This window comes from Notothenia coriiceps, unplaced genomic scaffold (genome assembly GCF_000735185.1).
Source record: "Notothenia coriiceps isolate Sejong01 unplaced genomic scaffold, NC01 NC01_scaffold00024667, whole genome shotgun sequence".
In the NCBI taxonomy this organism is placed as follows: Eukaryota; Metazoa; Chordata; class Actinopteri; order Perciformes; family Nototheniidae; genus Notothenia; species Notothenia coriiceps.
In genome coordinates this window covers 8,536,454-8,562,092 of record NW_011357368.1, presented here as the reverse complement: position 1 = coordinate 8,562,092, position 25,639 = coordinate 8,536,454, and the positions used below count along the sequence as shown (strand labels likewise).

Here is a 25,639-nt window from a genome sequence, read left to right as displayed (position 1 = left end):
TTTTATATATTTTTATATATCTGAGACCTATGCTATTGCCTAAAAATAGCACGATAAGTGACCTTTAAGGGGTTTTAATAGGAACATGTGTGAAACTGTGCTGGACAAATGGAAAAAGGCCCTTTCTAACAGATAAAATAGACCAAAGGTATTGTGAAAAACAAAAACATAAAGTGATGATTTTTGGATTATACGAATTTCATCATCATTTTCTACTTTCGCAGTTTTGAGACATTCTTTTAAGTATCTATTTTTATTGCAATTTATACGTTTTCATATATTGTTGTAAAAATAAATGGTTTAACCTTCATTTACCTAAACTTACAAAGTTGGACAGGAACTTTTTCTTTGGTAAATGCAGTCTGATTGTCTCTTGGATGGAAAAAAAATGAATATCCATTGAATCGATTCAGGAGGTGGAATATCACATTTTCGGTCCAGGCTATTAATAAATATGTAGAATTGAATGTTCTGTCAATTTTCTATGTATTTTAAATAGTTTGACCTCAGCACATCTTGGACCTCCATCATTCTGTTATTGATAATTTCCCATCTACATATCACACGTTTAATGCCTTTCATCATCATTCTTTCATCATATTTTTGTCCACAGGTAACTGGATCTTAGAGCGTTCAATAGATGGCGTCACCTTTGACCCCTGGCAGTACTACGCCATGACAGACACAGAGTGCCTGACGAGGTTCAACATCAACCCGCGGACCGGAAATCCATCCTACACCCGAGATGATGAAGTTATCTGCACGTCTTTTTATTCAAAGATCCAACCACTGGAGAACGGAGAGGTAACACTTATAGCTTCAGAAGTTGTTACACTGCCGCAGTAATCTGTAGTTGAGTTTTGTTTGGATTCAGGTTGATTTAAATGGTGCCAATGGGTTAAGTTGACCCAGGATGGGAAGCAGTGGGTCAAGTTTAATGAGGTTGGGGAGATTTTAACTAGGCGTGTAGAGTACAATAAGTTACATTGTGCATGGTCTGCTTGAACTATATTAAGTTAGACTGTGTCTTGCTTTTTAAGAATGATTTAGGTTGGTTTAGATCTCAAACTGGCGAGGTTAAAATGGCTTAAAGGTCCCATGTCATGCTTTTCTGGTTATTACCCGTCCCCTTCTGTGTTATAAAGGTTTTTCTGCATGTAAACGGTCTGCAGAGTCAAAACCCTCAAAGTACACCCTGTAGCGAGTAAAACTCTAACACAGAAAATACCTCCCCAAAACGCCTCGTTGGAGATACGTCACTGTCCATTGATTCTTCCGGGTAACTCATGATGTCATGCGTTACCCGGAACCAAATGGACCAATCCGTGGAGCCGTTATGTTACGTCCACGGAGCCGTTACGTTAAGCCCCCGCTGATTGGTCCAAATTGACCAATCCACGGACTTCCTCATACACACACTCAGTGCATGCAGCTCTGCTGATCTCTCTTCCCTGGCTGCAGGCTGATAACAGACAGTTGGGATTGCGGCGAAATTCTCTCTGTAGACCCATTCTCACAGCGTTTATCAACCTTTTTCTTACTCAATATCAAGCCACACTTATTGTTTTTACTTCGGCTGTGACTTTGTGTGTGCTCAGGGTGAGTTTGGCTGTGTTTCGCTGTCGCTAAACAAGGAAACCACACTTCCACGGAGCTCAGCGCGATTCACAACGTCCCGACCAATCAGAGCACACTGTGCTCACAGGGAGGGTGGGGGCTGGAGCTATTGGAGCTACAACGAGCCGTTAAAGTCAGAGAGTGAAATTCAGTGAATACACGTAGTTTACAGAGATGCTGTATGAGAAACCAAAGTGATTTTGGAAAATTGCACAACATAAATCTATTCTAGTAGACCTCAACAATGGAATTATGATCAGTGGAAATGGCCATGACATGGGACCTTTAAGTAAGATTTTGGGGTACCATTTGATGTCACTTTATAACTTATAGCTATTGTACTTTTTACTCCACTACATTTTGGTAGCTAATATTGTACTTTTTACTCCACTATATTTAATTGACAAGATTAGTTACTAGTTACTTATCACATTTAGATTATTAGCTAATAAAAACATAAATAAACTAAAGCTGTGATTAAAACAAAAATACATAAGTAGTCATAATTCAGTCATTTAATATATACGAATCTAAGATAGCCTATTACGCACAATAAGTATTTTAACATGTTGCAAATGCGTTTCAAAAACGATGGAAATAGAGAAAGCACTGTAGTATTTATACTTTTACTTATTTATAATATCTGAGATTTTTGTCTGCCACTGCATGTACACAGCAATGCATATATTGTGACATGTTGTCTATGCATTGAATACATCCTGGTATAAGTTTAGAGATCTGTGAGGGGGTTCCTTTCTCAATAGCACCTCAGTAGTGTCCAGGAGACAAAGTGGCCCCTCTTAAAGTACCAGTCCACACTTTATGCTTGGTCCATTTTGGGACTCAAACCTCTGGTTCCCAACCGAAGTTCCTAAAGATTCAGCCCATGGCCCTGTTTGCACTTGCAATAATAAATAAATAAAATAACAAAAGAATACAAAAAGAAAAAAGCCATTAGTTTATTAAAAGAAAACACAAATCCATCTTTGCTCTCTGACCCCGTTCTTCTGGCCCCCCTGCCATGCTGTGCTCCCTCTCCTGTCCTGCCTTCATACCTTCAGGGTCAGGCTCACACTGCTGCCGGCGGTGGAAGTGGGCCAGCAGGTTGCGGGCGCGGCGCTCCAGGTCCGAGCCGGGGAAGTGCAGGCGGAGGTAGGACATGAGCTGGTGCAGACAGTCATAGGTGGGGGGGGTCCAGAAGTCCTCAGAGTACTGGTCCAGCCACGCGCCCAGGATGGACGACACAGTGCTGCAACACACACACCATTAATATAAAGGTGAGTGCGGAAAACCAAAGACGATGGGACATAAATCGTTTTAAACAGCTAAAGGCTAAATATAAATGCTAAATCAAATGAAAATGAGCAAGCTCACTTTATTAAACATAGCCTGGATTAATAAATAAATAAAATGTTCATAATACAATTACAACATTTGAATTAGGGTTAACAAACTAATTTAGCTTAATGTTAGCAAGTCATTTCTGAATTAATACAAGCAGTTAGTGTGCTAGCATTAGATATTTTTTCAATTACTAGTAAGACATTTTAACAGAGGTTGTTTAAAAATATATTCAAAATCAGTGTAATTTCATGTAATTTCCCTGTCCATGCACGTTTACTAAAGAATTGTCTAATTTTGTGGTATTCATACTTTACTGACTTCCAATTTAATGCCAACACTGCTCAATTAGTTATTTTAACGAAGAAGCTCATTGACCAGATGAGTGACTGTCCTGTGGTTTGAACAAGCAATGTCCACATACTCTATTATTACCAAACTGAAGAAAAGTAAAATACTATTCACGCCTGCAAAAAAAGCCCCTCCCTCAGCCTGACAGGTGTCTTGAAAAGAAACAGATCAAGATTAAAGCTCCGCAGATATCCCTTCAAGCCGTGCAGGAGTGTGAGTCCAATGTACTCTGTGATTATGGTTGGCAGCTGGACCCTGAAGTGTGCGGCAGACTCACTTCCTCAGCTCTGTGCGGTCGTCCTGGGACACTCTGTGTGCTGTGGCTGCGGGGAAGTTTTGGAGCTTGGCATACCTAAACAAGAAGAAACACAAGTTGTTCCATTAAGTTAATTAAATAGCAACATTTAAATACTGATAGAAATAAAAACTTGTACGCTTCATTTATAAATGTCATACATTTAAATATATTATAATTTGTATGTATAGCACGTTAACAATTAAACCAGAGTATGACAACTTTAGTTAATTTCAGAATAACATTTTTGATCCCCTTCTTGTCTGGTAAAACCTTTATTTCCAGATTTGTTGATTTTGAATGTTTGTGGTGAATAGAAGGATAAAGTGTTCTTCAAACAGAAATCAAGACAGTTCATAAAACAGATAAAAGATAGTTAAAAATCAAACTTGTAAATACAGTCACATTCCTGCACATAAAACGTTGGTGTACTAAACATTTCCGGGTTCACCACAGGACTCTATGAGCTGCCAACTACACTACTAGGGAAAAGTCTGAAACATAATTTTGGGTAACAAAATTATTTATCCCCCTGCCTCCATCACTGTACCTGTTGAGCAGGAGATCCAGCACCTGCCTGGTGGAGGCGAAGGAGCGGTAGGTGCAGAGGAAGATGGTGACGTAGGTGGAGTCTTTTCCCCTGAACGCAGACACCATGTACTCCACCAGCCTCTCCAGCGTGCCGGCCTTGATGGTCCGCACCTTGCAGGTCTCGTAGAGGCTGAGGGCGGAGTCCGTGTCCACGCCCAGCCATCGCTGCCCCTTACTGGCCGACTGGTGGAGCTGCACCTTCCTCAGCGTGATGGTGAAGATGGCGTCATCCTCGGCCTCCTCTCCTATCTCCTGCGTCGAGCTCTACGAGACAAGAACAAACGGAAAATAAGACATTGTACTCCAACTAATGAAATCAGTGGTTTGTTGGGTTATAACCTTATAATACTGTGATATGAGTTCCCTTATACGTCTCAATTATCTATTCACAATCCTCACTGATTGGGGGGAAAAAACAGTTTCAGTCCCTGCACTAAAAGTTTATTATTTTGAGTCTCGATCAGTATCGGTGTATTGGTTTATTTACATAAAGATCACAAATCGTTCCTTCAAAGGCTGCACAGCAGAGTCCGCTGTTCCAGCTGTCACGACCTTAAGTCATCAAACATGAGAGGGTCAGTGGTTCAATCCCAATCTAGGGTGGCCAACAAATGCAAGCGAGCTAGCACGACCCATTGGGTTAGTTATAACCACACAATATCTCTATAATATCCCCTATAACATGACTAAAATATCAAGATGTTTTATGTTGGAACAAGCTTTAAGCAAATTAGAGAGAGCTGAAGACAGAGAAAAGATGCCACCGTGTTAAGAATGTCTGACATCTCATTTTAGGACGAAAACCCTTTAATTATGACCATCTGTGTGACACGCTCTCATCTTTTTTTGGTCCTTTCATTGAGTCATACTCCATGAATCATGCGCGTGGCCGTGCACATTCAAACAATAGCCCGTAACTAACCAGAGCTTACTGGATAACCGTCACTACAACACAAGCTGCAGGCTGTATATAACCCAAACAGGGAATTAACGCACGCCGCTTGTAGCATGAATGAGAGCTCTGTAGGCTGTATTTTGTTGTTGTTTTTTTCCTGAACATGAAAAAAACAGTGCTGACAGAGATGGTTTCATGCTGTCAACATGTCGTACATGTGACCCGCATTAGTGCTGCTGATAGTTACACAACAGAAACCAATGGATGGGTTACAAAACTAAACTCATCTTCAAGTCAAGATAGGCTTATTGACCTCTGACAGAATATTAACATTTGGAAATAAAAAGGTATTAAATGTACTGGGAAAATATCTACATTTTGAAATAGGAACTGAATTTGGAGAAAAAAAAATCCACAAAAGGGTGAATGAACTCAAACTGGACTGAATGAAAACAAACTCGAGACCAAATCCAGTCACAACCCTGACCAGGAAGAGGTCAAAGTCATGGATACTGGAATATTGATTTAAAAGGACTTGGTCCGTGCTGATGACTTGCATAAGTAGAAGCATTGAAAAGACTGAAAAGGGGCTATAAGAATGCTGTACATTTTAGATCACTCAGAAGCACAAAGTTCCAGTAGTCTTTGTAGTATTTCTATATATTGCTGTAGCTTAGTGATATTGTATATTGTAGAGTATTCAATTTATTCAATATTTTCATTATATTGTCTATTATTTAGATACTCTTGTGATATATGTCCTTTTTATTGTGAATTTGTATATACTTTCTGCCAATGTTCACTTTTATTATATATACTTGCCACTAATGTTATTTTTTTTTTTTATTATATTTGTATCTAATTGTATCTTTTTAACTTTTAACTTGTTATGCTTGACAACACTGCTGCTGTGAAAAAAATAATTACCCAATTTGGGTTTAATAAAGTATTTATCTATCTATTTATCTATCTAGTCTAAACTCGATTTTTTTTGGCACAGAGAAGAGTTTCCAATCTGCAGTCAGTATAACTGCTAAAGATGGACCTGACAGTCTTGAACATGTATCTCTAAATAGCCGAGCTACAGTGTGAGTCATTGAGGCCCCGTTGGAGAAATGGCATGTAATCTGGCGCTCCACAGTCAACAAGGCCCCTGGTAGTGCATCCTGGGAGCATTAGTCACCAGAGTCCATTTCCAAGGCTCAGCGTGACTCCCTGTGCTTCACTGCCTACTTTTTTTTGTGGGTCAGGGATCTGTTCGGTAACATCAGTCAACGCCAAGTCCCTCTGTTGTGTCTTTGTTACCATGGAGACAAGCGCAAAATAAGGATGGCTGGGAATTTGGAAAAAGTGATCATCAAGCTCAGCTACTGTTCTTGTACTTAGGATTCAATGATTTGGATAAGCAAAGAAGTGAAATATGTGAAATAGATCTATAAGATATGACACAAAGTTAGTGACACATCACAAACATTTTCAGGGTGATATCTCAATGGGTAGTGTCTGGTTTTCTTTATGAAAAATCACCAATTGGGGGGATGTTTAAGACAAAGAGAGTTAAACTATTAGATATGCTTTAGTAAATGACATTTGTTCACAAAAACATGATATTTGGTGCATAATGCCATTAATTTCAGTTAAAAGAGGGAGGCTTTTTGGTCAACTGTAGATTGACTGATATACATTAGTTTGGCTTTCCATTTGGTTACAAATGGAAGAGAATGAAGTCTAGACGTGAAACCATTAAATAAGGGAATGGACAGAAATGTTGAGCAGTTAGACATTTTAATAACAGTTTAATAGTCATTTAATTAATTACCTTTTCAAATGCGAGTATTTGCTAGTTTTCAAAGGCTTCGAAGATAGTAAACATCTAAAGACTACTACATGTTATTTTCTGTTCTAGGAAATTGATAACTTCATGAATCTATAATACAAAGACCCATTTTTAGATCATTAAAACAGTTGAAACTTGACTTTAGCAATACTCTGGTGTGTTTAGGTGTCAGTCCTCCAACAGGAGAGTAAGATCAACATCCTTACCTACAGGAATAACATCAAAACACACAGGGTTAAAAATAGAAAAGGGCTGATGCTGGTCATAGCAACAATATGTGTTCTTAAAAACAAGACCAACAACTGGATAAAGGCATAAAATAGGCTCCTACTGGAATCTCTCTCTCTATTTTTATCTGTTTGACTTGTTTTATGTCCTATATACAGTATATTCATGTTGCACTGTTGTAGGAGCCTGTGACTTAAGTGTTTCATTGCCATATCTACACTGTAGCTAATGTTCACATGACAATAAAGCCTTGAATCTTGAATACCAACCAACTGTCCAGCAAAAAAGATACTAGAGAGTAAATAAGTAAAAGTGTTTCCAGAACAATGAAAGAACCAAGCTCACACACAGAACCTGAACTCCAGTACCCTTGTTACAGAGGGAGGGGTGTGTGCCAGATAAATGGGGAGAACAGACAAACCCCTGGCCTGTTGTAAATCCTGCAGAGTATAATGGCGGAGGCACAGCTGCGGCCGAGGGCCTTGACAGCAGGAGAGGTTCTTATCAGCCAAAGCACAGGGGCCACTATCGCTTCAAGCCCTGAGAAATGCAGCGCTCAAGGCCAGCGCCTCGCTCCATCAGACCAGTCAATTCCCACCATAATGCTCCTATTCATCCAGTTGCCATGATAACCAAAACTACTACTACTTGAACAAAACAATCAATACTTTGACCAGAAAGGTTCAGAGACAGGAACAACAACAAGCCAAGATTAACTGAGTCGCTTAAATGCTAAAACATTAGAGTTTTTTGTACTTGAGTAAAGTACCAGAGTTTAGGTCTGATTTAAGACTTGATTATATTTCACATCATTAATCCAAATGTGAACATTAACTAAAGGTATTAAATAGATTTATCTCTGAATTGCAGTGGGGTAAAAGTACTTAAGTACAGAACTTGAGTAAATGTACTAAATTACTTTACACCACTAAAATCAGTCTGAAATCGGAAATCAGAACCATGCAGGAACATTAATTGTTTGCCTGTTGACAACAAAGACAGGAAAACAACAGACGGCTTCAATAACGTTGGCAGGTTGCTCTTAAATCTGATGAGTTATTCTCTTATAGAATCTTTCTAAATGTTTGTAAACCCTAAACCGAAAGTGAACACCTCTCTGATCAAAGAACATGGGTGCTAAAGAATATGAAAAGGGCTTTGCCGTTCAATCAGGGCTGCAGTCTCTCAGCAGACTGCACCAGCCTCCACTAGTTGTACAAGCCACAGCTTCTTCAACTGGAGCAAAGTGCACTTTCATTTTCTGACAATGGGTCAATAAGAGGGGACTGCCTTTGAATTGCCTCTTTAAAAGAAAATCTAAGATAGTCTCACATTCCTTCAGTCTGACTCAGGCTTTGTCACCCAGGTCAGCACCAACTTGGTTACCAACACACAGGAAGTGGCTTCTAAACATGGGCAGCCCTGGAGCAAGACATTGGATCATTTGGCAGAATTAAAGAGAAAAGATGGTAAAAACTAAAACAAAGTTAGACTTTAATTTCCTTGAAGAGGAATGGCTATTCAAAGGAAATGAAAGACTTCATCGCCATGTACATTAGTTTCTAACTGTTTCTAACTCAAAGTTAACATTGTCTGATTGATAAAGCTATTTTAGTCATAGTTGTCATGCCATAAAATCGCAAATATTCTGTGCTTCCAGGACATTGCATTTTGAACATGATGCACTAAAAACAGGCACTGATGTTTATATTTATAGAATCCTCTTTACCCTTGATTGTAATTAACTATAACTAAACAGACAAAATACAGGGAAGGATTTTATATTTACCGGTCACAACATGTCCCTACATTAACAACAGCAGAGTGAAATGAGTAGGTAGAGTATTTACAGTAAAAATATAAATGTTTCTTTTATCCAGATGTACCAGATGGGTTGCGGTTTTAACATCAGGGCCAATTAAACACCGACAACTCAGTAGAACAACCAAAAATGCATCATTATCATCTAAACATTCGAAATACATAGCTTCATGTAGACAGGACTTAAAACAAACCCAATAAGTATTTGCCAATGCTCGTTAGCACAAATCCACAGCCCCGCTATTTTGTTAGACAGCAGAAGAGTCACTATAACGTATGGCATACAAATAAATACACACACTTGATGGTAATGTAAAACGTATCTAGTTAAACTCTGAAATGTATATCCTGTAAACTGTTTATTGGTTCGTTCAATTGGTTCAATTGTTTTGTAATAAAATCAAAAAACTCCAGCAGGGTCCACAGAAATGTCTGGCATGCGGAGAGTGCCTCCTCCACACTCGCTGCAAACACTTATCAGATCTGTGCTCACCTACACCATCCTGACCATGAATGTACATGTGGGCTGGAGGAATGTGAGGCGAATAAAAGTGTCAGCAAAGACTGATGTGAGAGAGAAAGGGAAATAGGTTTCCAGAAAGAGGAAACGGGTAAATTCAAGGCACATGAGCCATAGTGGAGTATGAATGAATGGATTTACTGTTTTGTTTCAAAAGACATAAAAAAAACCAGATATGAACCAATCTTTTATCCTTTACCACGCTTACATGCAGGAATCTCCCTTTCTTTGAACCTTTTTCCCAACACACAGTTCAAAGACATAACATGACCTATTTTTTTAAGAGTATCACAGTTCTAGAAATATAGTAGTCAACTCCAATAACAATGAAAAAACAAAACTCACCATAACCAATTTAGTAGCATGGATAACAACAAAACAATACATCCTGTGAACTTCAACATACACTCCATTTAAATACAGTTTGTTCAGAAGTTAAAAAAGTAATAATTCCGTCGCAAACAACTTCAAACAACTGTATTCATTTAAGTCTTGAACTTTTCTCCACAAGATTACAATTGGTCACATTTCGTTTTCGTTCGCCCAACACTAATTTTAACTAATTAAAACTTGAACCCAACATAGTGCAACTCTATGATGCGTCCATTCACCGGCTGCTGACAGCTTAGAGCTAACGCTAGCTAGCTCTACTCCAGTCGATTTCAACACAGACATGTTGTTCATATGTGGAATTAACAGGGAAAAAATAGGGTGCATCACCTAGACGCATTCATATCAGTTATTTGCGTCAAACATTTTCTATTGTTCCTGGTGCAACAGGCCACTGCATGTCTTGCCTTGATATTACTTGCAAAAACGAGTACCTTCAATAAAAATAAATTACAATAAAATGACTTGTTTAATCTTCATATCTTGTAATCATGTCTATAATTTGGAGCACCAAATTATTGAGAAGTATCTATAAGAGTATCGGTACCGATAAATTCCTAACGATACCCATCCCTACCCTTTAGTCTTCACAACAGGCAGCACTGTAAGCTGACCAGCTCATTATCTCGGAAATACTATTCTTCATTTGGAAACTTTAACCTGCATAACAAACCTCCCATCTTTACACCTCATGGTGTACGATCTCCATAAACACTGGCACAGGAACAGATTAAATCAAACAAAAGTTAAGCCTCATTCTGAGCCAAACCTCTCAGGGCCAAACATGTCTCTGGGAGCATTTTCGGAGACGTCTGCAAAATGTATGACGCCCATTAACAGAAAACACACCTGCACTGATAGCAATGGTCCCATGTGACGCCCCCCCCACCCCCCCCTCAGGGAAAATCTCCAAATGTAGATCAGCAGGGAAACTCCCAGTGGAAAGACCAAATCTGCCCCCCTCCCCTTCCAAAACAGTCAACACCTAAACAATGCCAACAATAGCACACGTCCATTACAAGCCTGTAGCACAAGCCAGTGACTTCCCCTCGCTAACAATGGCTGCTGACAGCCAGTGAGATCATTTGTATGTGGGGCAAGAGACAGAGGAGGAGAGGGTGTAACCAAATCAAATACTGGTCTTAACATTGAGGCAACGTGGCCTGTGCAAGCAGAAATCTTGTGTGTTTGTTTGGTTTGGGTATATCATAAATGAATCGTTTGGTCTATAATATGGCGAAGCAGTTATTTAAAACGGGGATTACATTTCTCCTAATGCCCACAGTGGCATCTTCACACTGCTTGTTGGATCTGACAAACAGTCAAAACCCAATGACATTCAGCTTTCAATGATATAAACACGAGAAAATACTCAAACTAGGAATGTTTGGTGACTAACGATTGAATACTAATTTTGACTTGAGCCGTCCCTTATAGACACTGTATTTTACGCCGGATCATTTGGCTCGGCTCTCTTAAAGTGCCGGCTGTTTTGGATCCCAAACGGCTCTTCATGTTACTAGTTTACCACGGAGCCTCAGTTTCGCCGCTGCGATGCTCCGGCGCTCGCAGCTCACGCGCGTGCTCCACTAAAAGCCCCCCCGCTCATCGCGTCCAAATCGCGCACGTTCCGTGTTGTCCTGTAGCAGGCACCTTCGATGTCGGGGAAACGATCTTCAATACTCCGAAAAGAGTCCCACCAGACTCCTTTGCCCCTCCAACAGAGGGATGTCCTTGTCCTTTTCGTAATTTCAAGCGATAAAAACTCTCGATCTTCTCTCAAATTATTAATATTTTTGGACGCCCTCGGCTCGCGTTCAGGGCGTCCCGAGCTGAATAAGGGCGTCAAATGACGGCAAGACGCCGCCTTCTTCCCTTCCACGCATACAAAAAAAGAACGTCTTCTTCTACCACAGTAGCAAAGGGTCTATTTTTGAAAACTAAAACTTGACATGTTCATCTTTTTCTGTTGACAAGCCACAGGCCAAATAAATACTGATTTGATTTGGAAAGACCTCCATCCACATTTCCTGTTGTCCGATAATTAATTCAATTTAGCTTTGACTTCAGATGTATTCCAAGAAGAAGAGGAGGTTTTGTTCTCTTTCAGGTGCCTTTGAGTTATTTGTGCTTTTTGCCTCACCCACACACGTTGTTCTATACTCTCTCTTGTTTCTATTTCCATCACAAGCACGATAACTTGATTAAACCGTTGCTAAAAGCTCTCTTTTCTATGTGTTGCCTAAAACTTGGTGACAGAGTTGTTGTAACAGGTATTAGCAATAGACGCCAGCAGCTAAACTGGCATTGTTAGACATTATCAATCTCCAACATGCATGAACAGATTTTCATCGGGAGAATAAACCTCTTATCTCCCAAAGGTGTCTCCTGGGGATTCTGTCAACGTCCGTGTCCCAGTTTCTTTAATTTTCACCCTTTCTAAACTGAACTATTGTACATGGGGTTGGGCTTTAGACAATGCTGTCCACCAAAACTGTTTTTATTTGATTATTTCAATTATTTGGCAAGTAAAAGGTGCTAAATGCATTGAGTATTCAAAGTACTTTTTGTCTTTTTATCAGTTTGACGGACAAAACAGGATATTGACAAGCCAAGGTCGATTGTTAAGAAGCTTTTGATCGTATCTGTGTAGGAAAAATAGACTCAATCTGCTGATGAGAACCAGTTTGAAGCTTGAAAACTCAAAACAAACTAAACACACTTCTTTTAAAACACAAAAATATGAAAAGCTGAAAATGATCAGCTGTGCCTAGAGACAGTGTAATAAAGTCTTCCATGATACCGGAGTACAGGAACCAGATAATCCTGATGAATCAAATCAAATCCCTCCGGAACTTTCTCTGTTCTTCCTTCCACAAAACGACTTGAAAAACATAAACACTTTGTTTCTATCAAATCAGAAAGGCAAACACAAGCTGGGTTCTTGCCTTCTTTATATGTCTTGTTAAAATGAACAAAGGTTTGTCTGTTTCTGTGTATGCTGATGTACTTGTTCTGTCATTTCCATTCAAAGGTTTATTCATCTTTTTATTTTCTCTCAGTTATATATGTGTATGTGTGTGTGTAAAATGTGTATATATATATATATATATAGCTTTTTGAACATTAAAGCATGAAAACAGTAGAGGCTCAATATAAAAATATGAAACCTGAAAGTCAGTGGGGCCCCTTGAAGTGTCCACGTTACAGTTAGTTTGCCAGGTTAGATACCAATGTAAACCTACTTTCACATACGCAAATTAAATGTATGATTCATAGACCCTGAAATATTCAAATCAGTTCATACAGGCTATATTATGTAAGATGTTTAATTCAGTCCAGATGGTACATTAAAAAGGGCAACATGTAGATGTCTTCTAATCTGATTAGAAACTCTCCGACTCCTGTCAAACGGAGAGCAACTTGATTTGATTCAGGACCCTTGAGCTGCATTTTCTCTATAAATGCACTGCACTTATGTTTCCTGAAGTAATACCAGTCCGAGTAATGAAGTTAGACCAGAAAGACAGCATAGTGCAGAATCAGCCGATTTAAGTATTTCTCCAGGCATCACAGGCCTTCACATTCCAGCCTCTGTCTGCTTCTGTCGTTGTGTCTGAGATTTAGCATCAGGCTACTGCACTCTCTTCAAAATCAACCGTGCAAACAAAATACTTTGTCACAGAAACACACCATCTGAACTTCAATCAATGCTTTGATCTTAAATAAGAGCAGCTCCGAGTGTCCTTATATGACATATTCCTTCTTCCGCATGCGTCTCAGGCCTGAAGTTTTACGATCTATAATAAGTACGATGATCAAGTAGTAGCGGTAAGTAACATCAACGTAAATAGTGCCTTTAACTTACATTTTGATGTATTTAATTAGGGCTCTTCCATTTAATGCCACTTTATACTTAAACTGCACTACCTTATTTTGATAAATGTATTACATTTGACACATTATTATATCTAAATTTGACACAGTCAATGCGATACTACACAGCAGTATAGAAAGTAATTAAAATGTAGCTCTGTGTGATATGTACGTTAATCTACAAATGATAACAATAATCCAATAGGGCCGCAACCAACAATTAGTTTAGTTATGGATTTGTTCAGATTATTCACTAGATTAATCAATTCATTTATTCGTCAATTCCTTAATCATTTTGTATGGTGGCCGACCGGTGCAAACACGCTAGAACGGCCCAAAGTTTTTCCATTAGGAGAAACTCCCTGCAGCTTGGGGAACGTCGCAAATATAGAAACACTTATGTGCCGAAACACATGCAAATGAAGAAATGTCTTCCGCAACTTGATGAAACATACGCATCGTTAACTAAAAGCACTGCATAAACAAAAACAAAACATTGCAACACTAAACGCTGCTAATGAAAAAAACCTGCAAGAAGCTCTAAAACACAACGGAAACAGGGACACTAAAAAGTGACGCACACAGCTGGGACCGGAGCGTTTGTTGACACACGGGGATTATAGCGTTGGCCAACAATCACTGTTGGCAGAGTTAGCCTGATTCATAATTGTTAGAGTTTTGTGAAGATGATTCTTTATTTGCATGCATTTTGGCACATTTTATTGTTAAACTTCAGCACGTTTCTCATGATGGAAATGTTTTGATCCATTAAAGCACGTTTGCCACCATATTTTGGTCAATAAAATGTCAGAAAGTAGTTAAAACGTTGATCCTAGTCTTTCAAAGTCCAGAGGGTTTTCTTTACTATTTAGTTTTTACCAAAGTAATCACTTTAATATGATATAAAACTAAGATTAGGAAATCTCAATATTTTAGATGGTAAAACAGTCTTTTCTGAACTTTGTAACCAAGTATTTCTACACTGTAATTTTGTAGTAGTTTGTAGTTTTTACTACTCCAGTAAAAGTGTACTTCTTCTGCCACTGACAACTAGGAAACTTTAACCCAGTATTGCGTACTTTCCTGTTTTGTTTTTACCCACAAAAGGTCCAACCCATGTGGGATAACTACCGTGGTACAGTGTTATTATGTAATTAATCTGCTTGTACTCTTGGCTGAGTCACTGCTAGCACTGAGGACAATCAGGCCAGGATGCAGTAAAGAGAAAGCTGTTTTTAGATCAGTTACAGTAGCTCTGCGTCTCTGATTCCACTGTCATTTCATTATGTGCTGAGCATCGATTTACTTCCTAAAATACATCTGAAGACTTCCATAAAACCGACTGGTGCTCTGACCCAACGGTGCTGAACTGGTCTTAACTCTCTTTGGATTCCAGCAGCCTCATCCTGTGATGTCCTCTGCCACCGAACAGATTTACAATGATTGAACTGACAGTTTGAAGGACTTGCTGTTTACGGCTTCAATGAGCAGCAGTCTATTCTTTGTTTAGCAGTGTTTTTTTGTTTGTTTGGCCCCTGATCCTGCTGCTTTGCTACTGGATGGCAGCCTTCACAGGGCTCTCAGAACTCCACTCTTAATTATGACTATTTTTAGCCTGAATGCACTGTTGTATACTGTTTGACTGCAGACTTTTGCATATGTGTTGTTTACTCAGCCTCCAAGAAAATGTGATTACAGTGGGGCTACACAGTTATATACATTTCAAACCCAATATATGAACAGTAGCTTAAACACATGATTTTCAAAGAGGCCCCATTATACTTAGGTATATACTATAGGTTTTTGTGCATGTAAATGGTCTGCAAAGGCTAAAATCCCAGAGGGAGTTTCTCTCCCACACACTCCAAACCTGCCTGAAGGCCTCCATTGGACTTCTTAGTTTACTACTGTAGCATAGTGACATCACAATTTAACACTTGTGCTACTATTTGGTAGCGATCCAACACATTGTATGTGTAGGCAAGACGTACAAGCATTGTAGTACCAATGTAGAAGAGAGTATAGTGATATTTTTTGAATCTACTTAAGTTAAAAAACTAAGAGAAAGAAAGAGACTGCCAACAAATATTTAGTGAGAACGGTAAGGACATTTTTTCCACATTTCCATATCATCTGGTAGATTAACATTTCTGGAAATGTAAGACTATTTCATTAAGGCTAAAGTTATTTTACATCTGCCTTTTTCCCCAATTAATTAGATGAAAACATTTTGTTATGGTATTGCAGTAGACTAGAGCTAACGTTTAGTAATTTAAAGTATTGTTTTTATCAAGTAAAAATACCAAGTATTTCATGGTTCCAACATCTAAATGGGCAGCGTTTCTCTCTCTTATGTGAAAACTTGATAAAGAAATGAATTAGCAGTAGGAGTTAGGAATTAAACATGAGCAGCAACCCATACACTTGCTTTAACTATAGCAATCTGACACAGCTGTACTTTGAACTGTAAGCAAACCACCATTTCATGGTCATTTGAACCTCAGCTATATGATAGAGTTTTTTCGGACTGTGATGCTGGTTAAGTGGAGCCAGAGGGATCAACAAAAGACTGAATCCAGTGAACCTAAATACTGTAGAGCAGGGGTGGGGAACCTTTTTCCTCTCAAGGGCCATTTCAATTTTTTCAACATCGTCCGAGGGCCGTACAAATGATTGACCTCTGCTTAAAAATACTAAAATCACAGCCCATTCATTTCGCCTTTCTTTCATGTCGTGCAAAGAAAAAGCAACCTCTTAATCCAGATATTTTACCATGACTCGTGCATGCATTCACGTGCACGGTTGTGGCATGACCACCAAAACAGAAAGCATATTGGACACAAGATGTGTGCAAAAGTATTTAGTTTCCTATCCATGTGGACTGATTTAAGTGGGGGGGACCTAACCTCCTCTAGGGGNAAAATCACAGGCCGAAAAAACTCGGGGCCACTTCCTTACAGAGCCCCTCCCCCAACACAAACGAACATGACCAATGAGGGCACGGGATAAGTTTGTGCACAGATGGAAGGCTGACAAGCAGGTAGGACATCCAGTTATTTTAGCCGGGCCTGCTAAAATGATTGGTCGTGCTTTTTACAGTACTACGGCTTCCACAGATTACATTTTTTAATGGATTTTTTGTCAAAGCACTTTAGATATTCATTGCTATCGGGATGTTAAGAGCATTCCATGGAATATAACAAAAAGTGTATCTTGAGCCGGTTTCTCAAACTTACCTACCCCACCCTTAAAGTTTAAGAGATCTATGGATACATATTTTACAAATAACTCCCCCTTTAAACTGTATTCTTGTTTATTAATAACAACTTTTTTTTAATGTCATAGAGTATTTTATACCTAATCCTCCCTCAGGGTCTTATTCCGGTGTGAATGCGATCTGTTCTTTAGTTCAGCAGAACTAAAGAGTTCTGATGAACTAAGTACGGCAAAGTACTTGGTGTGAAAGCGCCTCATGACATTGAATAACATCCACCTCGGCCTCTGGACTGACGGGAAGAATGGCAGCGATTGTGGAAGAAACCCCATCGGCCCCTAAAGGCGGGGGATTAAGCATTAGGTAATTGTGTTAAAGGAGAGGATTAGATTAGAGCGCAGGGACGAGGCAGAGCAGGTTAGCTGAAACTACCTCTGAGCTCAGGACATGCAAAAAGAGAAACATAGCACGGCTTGTGATATCAGTCCAGATCTGAATGATGACCAACAGAGAGGATATCAATCTAAAAGATGTTACTTAAGTGTACATACAGTGGAGGGCACATCGTCTTCGTGTGCTATCAGTTGTGAGGTTGTCCTTGTTCCATCACAGACTTTACATAATCACCGATAAATATGATTACTCATCCTCCCCTCCTGATCAGATCGAATGTACGGGATGTAAGGAACAAAGTGCTAGAGAATGTTCCACCTAATCCATTTGATTTTTTTTAAAGAACATTCACATAGATAAAAGAGTAACTGTATCTTTGGGTCATGGGTTGAAGGGGAAAGTGATAGACACGTGGGGTTATGGATATGAAATAACCTCAGAGCCAAAAATATACTGTCGGAAGAGCATAAGGGTAAAATGTTCTTCTTTAGGAAAGGAAAAGACGATTGGTTGGTCGACACTAAAATATCTCAAGAAATATTGTAAAGGTTGCCATGAAATTTGTTTCAGACATTTGTGTTGCCCATAAGATGAACCCTAATGACTTTTCCTCAAGTGCCACCATGAGGTTTGGTATTTCATACTTGGGTTATAGCCAAATAAGTGCAAAACAAATGACATTTCTTTGTGTTAAATTGTCGATTAGGTGACTAACCGTTTGTTTTGGTCTTGGACGACTACTAAGGGTTAACTAGTCTTTTTTATGCTTACACTCTGAATGATTAATTCGTAAGAATCATATCAGCAAATCTTTGCTAAACACAAGAATAACAAGGTGAATTTTTTTGTGATTCTTTCTGGGGAAAGATCTAACAATCTGTCAAATACATCAACTAGTCAATTAGTCATCAAAACAGGCCAAACTAAAGGCGAGCACGGTAAACAAATTGCCGGAATAACACGACATCTTCAATAATAAATCAATGAATAAACAAGTGACCCAGCAATTATTTTAATTATCAATTGATCATTTAAGTAAATATGTTACGCAAAATCACTAAACATTCTCCAATTTGAGTTTTTGCCAATTTCCTTTTATATATTTGGAACGTCAATTTACCATGCAGACACCAAAGCAGTTGTCTGCATGGTAAACATCTTGGATCGTCTTTCTTTCTTTACGTTTTGTAGGATTAATATAAATTAACGGTTAAAGTTCTGTCTAGACGGCATCTTTCACACAGGTTGGCCATCACTGTGTCTCTTAAAGGCTGGTCTGTAGGAAATCTTTTATAGTCTATTGACAACAGACAAGCTTTAACACAATAAAAACATATTAAGCGTTTGGACCTTACTCATAGTAACCTGGATCCAGCCGGAAATACTTGTTGTGTGAAGTATGAAAACTATTCTCAATGTCAGTAACGGCCCGTCTACACTACAGGCATAAAAAAATCTTGAAGCTGGGCGTGTCTGAAGCTTGGCGATTGTTTGCGAGCAACGCGACCAACAACCAATCACATGAATCTCCCGCCCCCGACATACAAAGCAATAGCAATGTTAAAACGAAGTAAACTGGATATAAACTCTCCAAACAGGCGAAAAACCTACCAGTTTCACCCACTGTCTCTGCCACCTCCCTCCATAACTGGTTCCTCCGGTTTGTATCCCAGTAAATAGTTCTGGTCGTAAAGAACCGGGTGATTTGCTACCGTAATATCTCGTTTGGAATATGAGGAAATTAACTGCGGTCTGTCTCTCCCAGCTTGCACGCGGTTTGATTGGCTGCGCTTGCACTGGCGGAATTTGCATAAACGGGATTTGATTGGCTGATGCTAAGCATCGAGCCTCAAAAGTTGAACATTGTTCAACTTTTGATGCCGATAGATGCTCGTGAAACTTGCAAAGCCATGCCATGCTCCCCACAATGCAGTTCGGCGAAGATTAAAAATCTTCTACGTCACCCCATTCAAGTGAATGGGCGAAGCGTTGAAAGCATTTTTCGATGCCTGTAGTGTAGACGGGCCGTTACTGATGCAATATGGTTGAGACCATTCGGGTTTATTCTAGAGGGGTGCAAAGAATAGTCCAAGTAGACAGTTGGTGTATCTTCAGAACTGAATTAAATGCAGGATGACTGATAACCACAGGAAAAAGCAAGTCATTCTGGTACAGTACTCGTGTCGCCTGTGTCTCTCCACAGTAACGGTGTGTTTCACTCTCAGGTTTCTAGTACTATTGTGTATTTTGTTTTTAATGTTTATTATATTACATCATACAGTCCTATCTCTTTTTTTTCAAAGCAACAAGGTTTAAAATGAAGGATTGGTGGATGTCATCATGTTATGTCATGATTTGGGGTAAAACACAATACAAATTCTCCTCTTACACTTATATACAAATGTATCTGTGCATTCTACATACCTTTAGCTGATTTGAAGAGTTATATTTATAGTTTGCATTTATCTTGTTTAAAAGTTTGGCAAACATTTCCAGAGATAAGCAGAAAAAACATATCTGTCCTGATATATTTAGCTTGTATATAGATACAAATTACTTGCTTTTAACTTATCTTAATTAAGACTCCTTTTATTCTAAACTTATTTTATTTATACTTTTTAATTTGTTTCATATCAACCCAGCATCCCAACTATGGACCGGTCCTCCTGAACAGCATCAGCTACCGGACCTCCAACGCCTCTCATCCCCGCATCTCCTTCACCCTCCTCCCGCCCCTGAGCCCTTCCCCCCCGGCCTCCGCCATGCTCACCTCCAGCAGCGGCAGGTCCGGGTCCAGGTGTGTGAGGCTGTGCAGGACCACCGGGCTGGGGTCCTCCACCACCTCCAGCCTCACCCCGTCCCAAATGTTCCGCACTCTCCACGACGAGTCAAACATCTCAATCAGCTGTCCCGGCTTGACGCTGTGCGCCTCGGTTTGCATGCCCGGGAAATAGACCATGGATGCACGCGAAGCCGACTGTTCATTCACGGTAACGTTAGCGACATTTTCACTGTTTTTAAATTTCAGGTTTTTTCCCGCAGAGACTATGCTGCTGTCTGCGGCTCAGCGGCTGTGGGGTAGAGTCATGACTCAGGCTGAGGCTTTTCTAAGCCCCGCCCCCAGGTATTTGCTGCCTTCAGGGGTGTCGGAAATATCAGAGACACGTTTCAGTGGATTAACATTCTCAACTCACTATTTGTATTCATTCTGAGAAAACATGAAAATAATGTGTTTCACTTTAATCCCAGAAGTCAATTTTTTTGTAATTGTTATAATGATTATTTCCCTTTATTTGTTTGTTCTCCCTATGTATTTTTGACATCCTCTTTGTTTATTACCTCTTACAATGATGCTTAATCTGTCATGTAAAGTTAAACTACAAATACTTCCGCACATCTGCATATACTTGCACACATGTTCGCATAATGTAAAAATTATACATAAGTGTATGAGTAACTTAATATACGCATATGATGTATTTTTAACAAGTCATTCTTTGGTGTTTTTATACTGCTTTAATGTGAACATTTCCCCTCTGAGGATTTTTTTAATTTTCTTCTCAATTGTATCTTTTTATACATCTCTTAGTTCATTTATATAGGTATTTTGTATTGTGATATGGCTGGATAGACAGTTGTATGAAAAAAAACTTCAGAAATGTATAAACTAAAATCCATATCTTTAGCACACACATTTCTAAAAGTAACCCCCATGAATAAAGATCATATGACAGCTAATGGCGTCGACCAGCAACACAGTTTGTCACAAAGCCCTTTTTTCTGTTTATGAACAAGGGCTATACCGTGTGGTTAAATTATCTTTACACCATGTATGGTGTAATATACAGATCTACCAGGTGTCCCTGAAAGCAGCGTTACGTCATGCCTTTGGGAAATGATGGCAGTGTTGTTTCTGCTTTCACTATGGCAGCCGGCTTCTATGGGAAAAGAAAACACTTATGTACAGTGCACTGTCCCTGCCTGCTGTCTGCACACATTACACAGTGACACTCACTTGTATTATTAGATCTTACATTTTTATGGACTAAAATAACATACAAATCATATGATCATTTATATTTATTAATTTAAAAAAAGGAAATTCTACAAATCATTAAGTGGTTAAAGTTAGTTAGACGCCACATTTTTAAATGCTGTAAAATAGAACAATTAAAAAGATGAACTTAAATATATTTATCAATATGTTTAACACTTTGAAAGACCATTTCGATTAATTCTAGCACATGTTTTATCAACAACAATTCTTATCTGTTCTATTTTTATTGGTGTTATTTTTATTTAATATAATTCGATTTTATTTTGGATTTTTTTAAGTGTCGGATTTTATTCTCCTAATTTTATTCCTTAAATGTTTATTATTTGTATTACTATTATTTTATCTGTTTTGTTACAGAATACTGTGCCATGGGAACCTCGACTTTAATTAAAGTAAAAGGATTTGAAAAGGGCCTAATAAACTATTGATTATTATCTTAATCATTATTTGATCAGTTAATTATGTTGACCATTTACTGGATTATAACACGTCTGTTTTGATTGACCCACAGTCTGAAATCCAAGCCAAATCCAAAAGAAACAGTGAAGCAGCATAGGCACATGCTTTCATTGCTTGAAAGGTCCACGACAAACCATCAACAAAAAAATCACAAGAAATGCAGAAAAACTCTCAACAAACACCGTCCAACACACAGATATGCATTTTTCCAGCAGCCTCAATTTTTCTCAGCATTAAAACTCTGAACAAGGTCATTCCAATTCAACATGTAACACTGCCTCCTACTGGGCAATGTCAGGAACAAATGTCTCATTCCACATTAAGATATCTATCATCGTAATAAGATGTCTGCTGAGCTCTTACAATGATTAGTAACTGCCTGAAAAACAACAAGACGAATGACAACCTCTGTTTTACAGATGATTAATGGCGGAAGTTAGGTTATTTAATTGGCATGTTTTTGGCAAAGAACAAAGTGTAATTTACCTTCTCGACAGGAACAACAGGTGTGAAAGAGATGGAGCAAATTGTAACTGAAACATCTGCTGCACCAGCTGAGGCTGAACGCAACTGCAAACAAGGACTGACCTCCATGTCTTTTCTCATCAAGCTGCTGCGCTTCCTAACTCACACACTTCAGCTGCTGTGTGTGCGTGCGTGCGTGCGTGTGTCTTTGTATGTATGTGTGAGAGAAACAGAGCATACAGAATACCCATGCTGCTGTTTGAAGATCAATATTCTGCACTGAAAACTAGCAGCAGCTGATGTTATGTACATATATTAAATTATTTTAACACAGTGTTGGAAGAAGTACTCAGATTTTATACATAAGTAAAAGTAGCAATACCAATTCGAAAAATACTCGAGTAAAGGTCCTGCATTCAAAAACGTACTAAGTAAAAGTACAAAAGTATTAACATAAAAAAAAAGTACTTATTGTGCGTAAGGGTCCATTTCAGAATCGTTTCTATATGTAATCACTGGATCATGATCATGTGTTTATCACAGCTGATAAAGGTGGAGCTTATTTTAATAACTTTATATATTGCTTCTGGATATCCTATGATTTTATGTCAATTTATTAGATTATTAATACTTTGTAAGAATAATTTGAATACATGTACCTTAGTATATTCCATTGCTGAATATTTATTTGTATTATTATTCTGCTACAACTACATAGCCTATCATTTAAATTGTGTCAGTGTGGAACTAATGTCAGACACTGTTCATTAGTTTTACAGCACAGCATCATACCATAACAGCATATCATTAATTATTTATATGCAAAAGGTAACTATAAGTGTAACATTAATGTATTTGAGTAGAAAGTAACATTTTGCCTCTGGGATGTAGTGGGGTAGAAGTATTTGCAGCATAACATGGAAATACCAAAATAGAGTACAATCCGGTAGAAATAGTACAATATTTGAGTAAAATCTACATTCCGATTAATTAACCATATATGCAATGTTGCTAAACAAAAATAATATATATTTCGGGCAAAAAGACAATCTACTATTGAGTCTTTTATGAGACTCTAAATCAAGAGTAATTTTACCCAATTCAAATGAGTATCTGAGAGCAATAAAATGTGCCGTTTGTTTTGGTATTACTCTGTATGTTTCTTTTTAATCTCAACAAAAACAAATAAATGTGTTAGTCAATCCCTGAATACTTTGTGAATCTCCGTTCTGCGCTCTTAGCTTCAATCCTATTTTTTCCTACTGAAGAAATAATGCTTTGTTGGGAACTATTTCTGGCGGCGGATTGATTCAGTTTAGGGCTGTCATGAGTCTTTGAGGCAGAAGGAGGGTGTATGTGGAATGGGGAAAATAATGTCAGCCTTTTTCCTTTAATATTTAGTAAGCTGCCCCGAACAGCTTGTCAACATCAAATACAATTCATTGTAAGGCCATTTCATTTTCACATGTAAGTATTATCTAGTTGGGGCTGCTTGTCACATTTTAGATGAGTTTTCAGCAGTTACACCAAATAAATTTTTCCTTTGGCTTCCCACATTGTTTCATAAATGTTTTAGCCCAAAAGGCTATGGAAATTCAAAATGTTCACAAAAATCGGAAAATGAACACAAATGAGTGTACCAGTTTTAAATCCTCTGAATTATCTTCCACTTTAGGTACATTTATCCGATAAAGATTGTCAAAGAAAAGCAGGTTTAAAACCTGACTTGAATGAAGAAAACAAAACTCTGAATGCTGACTTCTTTTGTCAGTGAATGGCAGAATCTTCAGTATAACAACATCCCCACTGGTATGCATCTTTTGGAAAAACCCCACATGGGCTGAGACCCAGAAACCTCCAAGAGACCAGAGAGACGGCCAACTTTAAATCTGCTGTGATTTAACTAAAGCTCTGCTTCCATCTGCTGGAAATCAATACCAGAGGATGTTGTTGTGCTGCTTCCCGGGCTCTGGGTGATGCTACAACATGCTTCAGACGTTTACACCCCCCCTTTACTGCCCTACTCTCTCACATGCCTTTTAGTCAGAGGCAAATAGATTAACAGAGGCATATGTAAAAAGGCCTTATTATGCTTATTGGTGTTTTCTCTTCACTGTAGTGTGGTATATAGTTTTGTGTGCATGTACATGGTCTGCAAAGGCTAAGTAATAAACCCAGGAGCCTCCATTATACTCCTTTGTTTACTCGATTTATTATTGGCTGGCGCTTCAGCATATTGTACGAGATAGTCTAAGGGGCGGGAAATCTCTAAACTGTTGACCGATCACAACAGAGCAGGCCAGCTAACCAATCAGAGCAGAGCTGGTTCTGGTTTCAGACAGAGGGTGAAAAGAGGTGCTGCAGCACAGTATGAAAAAAATAAAGAGCTTTTTTAACTTTAAAGCATGGAAACATGTCACAGTAAAGCATTAAACACATATGTGACCCGCTCTATCGAAATCAGTCGGAAGTCGCAACGGCTCATTACAAAATAAACGTGGATTTGAGTAAAAAACTAGTTTTTCGGGGTTTTGGTGTTTTGTTTGATTTCAAATAAACAAAGTCTTGGCTTTCAGAATCTGAAACTTTTATTTCCAAAATCAAACGATAAATACATGTTTGAAGCTTGTAATGGGAAGATGACAGCTCTCACGCTGCTCTTCTGCAGCGCTGCCCCCCCTCCCTCCGGCTAACATTATGAATGAAAAGCGTATAGTAATCATAAATAACACGGCAGAGTCCGTGACAGTTTATTTTCATCTGATTTCAAATAAACAAAGTCTTGGCTTTCAGAATATTAAACTTGTTTCGCCAAATTCAGATGATAAATACAACTTTGAAGCTTGTAAAGGCATAATTACAAGCGGAGAACGGAGTAACGTAACGTCACAGCTGGCATAACAACAGCCGGTGTTTCTTGTGAGGGTTTTCCCCGGGAAACCAACACAATACACACAAACGCAAAATACACAAACACACACACACACACTATATAAACCAACATTATTCCTCGCAACCTTCACCCAGTGCAGTTTTTCATTAGTCAAATAGTCGACTTGGGTACACGAAGTAGTCTCCCGGACAGGGAGAGTGTTTAAACAACTCAAGTTGTCACAAATAAAAAAAACGGCTAAACGGAGAAAGAGACGTTTAGTCAGGGCTAGACTAATTTCCGATTATTATAACCAGTTTCATGCCTCTTTATTATAAAAGCAAAATGACCCCCTTCCGCGTTCGCTTATTACAACCAAACATAAATCACACACCACACCCACACACCACCAACACA

At 38.7% G+C, this 25,639-nt stretch overlaps 1 protein-coding gene across 1 annotated transcript in view; it reads right to left on the bottom strand.

Moving 5' to 3' along the window:
- LOC104955348 (ral guanine nucleotide dissociation stimulator-like) overlaps window positions 1-20,477 on the bottom strand; it is a 111,084-nt gene extending 90,607 nt beyond the window's left edge. The window contains 4 exon segments of the mRNA XM_010782670.1: window positions 2,673-2,866; window positions 3,587-3,661; window positions 4,155-4,459; window positions 20,140-20,477. Of these exon segments, the coding sequence (XP_010780972.1) occupies window positions 2,673-2,866; window positions 3,587-3,661; window positions 4,155-4,459; window positions 20,140-20,328 (763 nt within the window). The 5' untranslated portion in view covers window positions 20,329-20,477.
- Window positions 20,478-25,639: the final 5,162 nt, after the last annotated feature.